The 6,426-nt window shown below is 41.8% G+C and overlaps 1 protein-coding gene across 1 annotated transcript in view; it reads right to left on the bottom strand.

Annotated features, from left to right (window-relative positions):
* The window catches only part of Fbxl17 (F-box and leucine rich repeat protein 17), a 465,763-nt gene that overhangs the window by 294,868 nt on the left and 164,469 nt on the right, over positions 1–6,426 (bottom strand). Inside the window, exon 5 of the mRNA XM_005361339.2 lies at positions 1,089–1,219. Coding sequence (XP_005361396.1) covers positions 1,089–1,219 — 131 coding nt within the window. The remainder of the gene's footprint in view (positions 1–1,088; positions 1,220–6,426) is intronic.

Genomic DNA, 6,426 nt, shown 5'->3' with positions numbered 1-6,426 from the left:
TGGGTCTCTGTCTCTATCTCCATCCATACTCAAACGCTTGCCTCCTCAGCATGGGTGGGGCCATCACACACTTGTCTGCATTATCAAAGTCTACTTCAAGAGGTATGCTTTATCAATGTGATATTTTATGAGAAAAATGGGCTTACAGTTATTTAAAAGAAGAGATTTCCCATTTTACACATTGTATATTATGTATTAAATTGCTAATCACCTGATTCAATTTAAAACAACTTACATTTATAAGAAATGTAAATTGCCTAGACATGGACGGAGGGGGGCGGACCTTGGACTTTCCACAGGGCAGGGAACTCTGACTACTCTATGGACTGGAGAGGGAGTGGGAGAGGAGTTTGGGGGAGGGGGAGAGGGGTGGGAGGAGGGGGAGAGAAATGGGAGGCTGGGAGGAGGTGGATACTTTTTTTTTCCTTTTCTCAATAAAAAAAGAAAAGAAATGTAAATTGTAAGCCAGGCGATAGTGGAACGCACCTTTAATCCCAGCACTCGGGAGGCAGAGGGATCTCTGTGAGTTTGAGGCTTGTTTCAACTACAAATTGAGTTCCAGGACAGCAAAGATTATAAACAGAGAGAAACCCTGTCTAGAAAAAAGAAACAAACAAACAAAAGAAAACCCAGAAAGAAAGAAAAGAAGGAAAGAAGGAAGGAAAAAAATCTGAGTTGTAAGAAATGCAATCATCATCATTAAGAAGAGGTCAAATGCTCAAATGTTTGAGGTAATGCCTCAGAATCATGGGTAAGGTAAACCATAACAAACAACACAAAACTCTCTAGATGTTAAAAAAGACAAACCATATATGCTTCATGAATAACAAAAACGAGTTAACACACTCGTTTATAACCACTGTTGTATCTGTCCAAACATGCCAGTGCTGAAGCACACAAAAACCTGGCTGCACTTAAAGCAGCGAATGCATCAAAGTATGCGTCTAGATTTTTCTCCACACTCTAGCGCAGCAATTCAGAGACATAGCTGCATGCCGCTATACATGAAACTGCCATGTCTTGTTACAGTGATAAGCGTATCTGCCTGGCTTTCCTCTGGACACATGTCTAGATGTTCCAATAGTTACCTGTCATTTATGATCCAGTTCAGACAGAGGTTCAGAGAGCTAAGATTTTTGCATCTCTTGACGATTTCCATCACAGTTTCATTGTCCAGTTCAGTGATATGACGGAGATCCAAACTGGAAAGGTTTCTCAGCTAATGACATAAATAAAATGAAAGATAAAAAAAAATAAGTGCCAAGTTAATTCTCAAAAATTATACTACCATTTCTCATGCAATAGGAGTAGCACCTCTGCTGTACATGAGATAGTCTAGCATTCAATTAAATATCGAAGTATTTTACAGAGAATACTTTAAATAAGCATTGAAATCTATAATGTATATATGAATAGGCAAAACATAAAATAGATTTTACTGACGCACCATTAAAATGAAGAACTAGCAACCTGTTGTATAATAAGTAGAGAAGCTGCTGAACACATCACAGAAAGTACCTACAGCTGATAACTTCATGCAGTGTTTATCTTCACACATTTCAGCGTTTATCTTCAAAACTAAAACATCACTTTTATACAAGTTCTCTCATTTTATCCTATGAAATACACATAATCAACTCAGAGGTGTCCTGACAATACTCTCTAAGTTGGGACTATGAGAGTCAAATGTTTTACTGTACCATGGCAACCCCTATTTCCTCATTTCTCTCATTCATTTTTATGATCCCTAGTTTTCCCTGATGTACAGTCTCAGAAGGTAAATTAATAATATTTACATAAAGATGGCAGGGTTTTGATTACTCACTTCAAATAAGGTACAGTTTCAAAAATTTTTGCTTAGTAACAAACAAAAGAACTAACATGAAAGCACATGTGTGATGGAGGTGGGTCTTGTATCTTACCTGTTGCTTTCATTGGCTAACTAATAAAGAAAACTGCTGGCCCTCTGATAGGGTAGAAATTAGGTAGGCGGAGTAGACAGACAGAATGCTGGGAGAAAGAAGCCAAGTCAGGCAGTTGCCATGATTCTCCCACCCGACACAGCCACAGGTTAAGATCTTCCCTGGTAAGATACCTCGTGAGCTACACAGATTATTAGAAATGGGTTAGATCAATATGTAAGAGCTAGTCAATAAGAGGCTAGAACTAATGGGCCAAGCAGTGTTTAAAAGAATACAGTTTCCATGTAATTATTTCAGGGCATAAGCTAGCCAGGCAGCCGTGAGCCATGGTGGCAGGAACGCAGCCCTCTGCTCCGCTCTTAACACAACACGTGTGTACATATGCATGCCTTACTCTGCCACCTTATAAGGCAAGAGTGACTGCACAGATGCCATTAGAGGGACTGTCCTGAAATAGAGAGATGGAGCTAGATTTTTCAACCAGGTCCAATTTAGTTGGTGAACTTCCAAGTGGAGAATCTTCTCTGGCATCAGAGAGATGTGACCGAAGCTACAGCAGCATCTGAATCATGAGAGCTGTGCAGCCTGCCTTGCCCAGGAGCTGGAAATGGAGAGTGGGGACTTTGTGCAAGGGGTTCAATGCTGGGGAAAGTCATGGCCCTTGGCTGACAGCCATGAAAAGTAAGGATGAAAACCTACAGACCCAAAGGGCTTAATTCTGTCAATACCTGAAGAAGCAAAACACAAAGACTCTGTCGTTGAGCTTTCACAAGGCAAACCAACCCAGACCACACCCCAACTTTACCTGGAAAGACCTGGGACAGAAGACATCTAATTTAGGCAACAGTGGAATGATAAATTTGTGCAGTTTAAGCTAAGTGAGTGACAATTCACCACAGCAGCAGTTAGAAAGTAGGACGCAGAATTTACACAACTTGAAAAAGCTCTCCTAGGACTAGTTTGTCTTCTCTAGACCACCATCAAATTGTTCTTAGGGGAAGGTTATCCCTACAGGAAGCAGAATTGTAAGTTTGACCCAATTGCCAAAGGCCTCATAGCAGACAAGTCTCACCTGTGTCAATTCAGCTTAAATCCTCCGAGAAGCAGACACTAAAGCCATGGTAATGGTAGTACATGCGCAGCTGCTGAGCAATTTAAACATGACCAGGTTTCCGAGACCTGAGTCTTCAATTCATTCATATTTTGATTTTTGTATCTGTGTATAGTTGGTGGCTACTGTATTGTCACAGTTCATGAAAAGTCATGAAGGAGTTGGGGAGGAGTCAGCCAGGCAGCTCCCAAACTCACTTTGTATCTCAGATCACATGAGAGAAGCTACACGTACAGAGCTGAGACACCATGAATCTCTGTTCTCTGAAGCAGGCTGCATAACTGCGGGACAAAATAGAAATGGAAAACCAGTCGCTGTGGACACAATCCATAGGCAGAAGTTTCCGCAGTGGCTCCTCCAAGGGCCATACGGTTTCCCCTGCAGAGAAACGCTTTTAAGAAGCCTCTTTACAATCTGCCTGTCAGGTCAGACGTTCAGTGAAGTGGAATCCAGCACAATACCAGACCCAGGAATATCAAAACTGCAGAGAGAAGGCAAGAGCAGGAAAGAAGAGAGTTCTGAGGGTTCCTGTCTGGTCGGCGAGGTTGAGGGCCTCACTACTAGAAGCACACTATGAGAAAAGAGACCAATTCTGCAAGGAGCTGCATGCAGTTAATTAAAGGTGTCACATACCTTTCAGCCCAGCGCTAGAGAGGCAGAAGCAGATGACTTCTGTGAGTTCCAGGCCAGCCAGGGTTGTTTTTCGGCCCTATCTGAAAAACAGAATACCACCAAAACAAGAACAACAACAAAAATCCTTTGGGCTGTCCAAACATCTCCAGGCAGCTGACCAGTCAAATGTCATCTAGCTTCTCTAGTATCCCTTCCTTCTAGAGACTCCTCACTACAATCATAAAACCAACACACCATGACAGGCCCCACATGGGCGCTGTCACCTACAAAATCGTAACCCTTTGATCCTCGACCCTCACCTCTCTGCAGTTACACTGCTGGGAGGTAAACAAAACAAAGGAAAAACTATATAAAATACAAGATAGAATCCAGAATCTATAAATCAATTGAAATTCAATAAAATTCCAAAGGGCTCACACTCGTATTTCTGCGATGTCTGCACGCCTCCCAATACCTGACATCTTTCCATGTGGCAAATGGAAATTAGAGCAGCCTGCAGCAATAACCTGGGAGCAAGGTGCAAAGCTGTGCAGACGTGCACTCCCTTTATGACAAGCGAACATACGAAGATTGCAATAGAGTCAGAGAGGACAGCAATGGCAAGGGGACAAAGCTTTAAGTCACAGCGTTTTCTTCAATAGACTGGCTACCATTTTTCAAGACAAGTAGCATAGTAATGATTTATAAGAAACTAGGGGCAGGCAACAAAGAAAATTCGGCCCCCATCTACTCAGTCAGAAGCACACTTCAAAAACAAACATGTGCCAGAAGCAGAATCTAACCCCAGTGCTTGGAAAATGTCTTTGCTCTCACATATGAGAAGAGACTCTAAGTTGGAGGGGATTCTCCTTAAAAAGCAAAGGTGAAGGGTTCAGCAGCTGAAATCATTGACCAAGTGAATCAAAAGGAGAGGATCCTGAGTAGAACTGACGTGCTCAGCAGAGACACCGAGAGCCTTTGGAGGTCACTACAAAGGTCCTTTCGGAGCTAAGATCAGTTCCTTGCTATGGCCAGCAGGAAAGTAGGGCTATCACTCCTATAGTGCTAACAGCTGGTTCCTTCCAGTGAGCACACTCAAGCGAACCCAAGCTCTATGAGGAAATGCAGCTCTTTAGTAGGCAGAAGAGGTACGTAGGCTACGGGAGAACTCCAGACAACTGTTAACAATGAGGTGGCATCCATTCTTTCTGAAGCTGCTAAATTAGTGGTTATGTATCACATACAAATAGAAGAATCCTGCATGTAGGTTGCAGGAGAAACTATATTTGAAAAGAAGCCAGCGTTGAATAAATTAAATTAATGTAATGAATGCCAAAGAAATAAGCATTCAAAATGGTTAAAATGGTAAATCCTTTCAATTTTTTTGGTAAAATATATTTTACCAAAATCAGAAGTCATTTTCAAAAAGAAATTAAATATGCACATAAAAACTGTTCAAAAGCCGGGCGGTGGTGGCGCACGCCTTTAATCCCAGCACTCGGGAGGCAGAGGCAGGCAGATCTCTGTGAGTTCGAGACCAGCCTGGTCTAGAGAGCTAGTTCCAGGACAGGCTCCAAAACCACAGAGAAACCCTGTCTCGAAAAACAAAAAAAACAAAAAGACAAAAAAAAACTGTTCAAAGGAAAAAGAAAAGGAAGAAAATATCCACTTGTTTGTACTACTACTTTCCCTCATAGAAATGAAGGCCTTGAGGATCACATAGGTCTAAGCAACTGGTCAAGATGGATAACAGACTGGAAGAGAGATGTTAGCAAATCCAAACTATGTTACAAATGGTATGGGACAATTCTGTATTCTGTCAATTATGTTTTAAATAAACGGTGATTGGCCAGTGGTCAGGCAGAAAGTATAGGAGGACAACCAGACAGGAAGTAGAGGCAGGGAAATGAGAACAGGAGTATTCTGGGAAGAAGGAAGGTCTTTCCACAGTCCTGGCCAGAATATGAAGAAGGAAGATGTAACCTACCCCACCCAAAAAGGTACTGAGCCATGTGGCTAGGATATACTAGAATAATGGGCTAATTGTAAGTTATAAGAGTTAATAAGAAGCCTGAGCTAATGGGCCAGTCAGTTTATGATTAATGTAGACTTCTGTGTATTCTCTTTGGGATTTACCGACTGTGGGAACTGGACATGACAGAAACCCCAACAAGCAGGCCCTCAGGTTACATACAGACTTGTAAAAATCCAGACATCCCATGGAACTAATCCACAGCAGGAAAATGTAGCACCAGGGCTGAGCTATGGGGAACGTAAGTCTTGTTTGACTGACTTTTGAACTCTCCACATGCAAAAGATGGCACTGGCCATCTGTGCCTGTTACTGCCTAATGTTCATGATCCTGATGTTACAAGTTTACAGGTATACCACATACAGGCTCACACACCAGAGCTTTGCAGGACAACACAGAAAATTACTTGACCCATTAAGGCTCATTCTTTGTGATCTGGCAGTTCCTGACTGGCATGTGTTCACAGGGTCTTCCTGATGAACATTTTGATCAATACTAGTAGAAATATAACAATATCCAGAGTCAGCTGCAGGAATCTAAGTCCCAGTAGATCATCACAAGATGAACTCAACATCTATTCAAAACTCCACAAACAGCCCTGTCAAATTCATCACATCCATTTCCTTGATAGGGAATATTATAACAGTGCCCTCCAGTGTTTCATAAAAAGCTACCTAAAATAATCCCTCATAGTCTGAAACAGATAATTAATTTAGAAAACTGATATTTTAAAAAACTTGCTTTGAGAC

This window comes from Microtus ochrogaster, linkage group LG4 (genome assembly GCF_000317375.1).
Source record: "Microtus ochrogaster isolate Prairie Vole_2 linkage group LG4, MicOch1.0, whole genome shotgun sequence".
Classification (NCBI taxonomy): domain Eukaryota; kingdom Metazoa; phylum Chordata; class Mammalia; order Rodentia; family Cricetidae; genus Microtus; species Microtus ochrogaster.
This window is presented reverse-complemented; position numbering and strand designations above follow the sequence as displayed.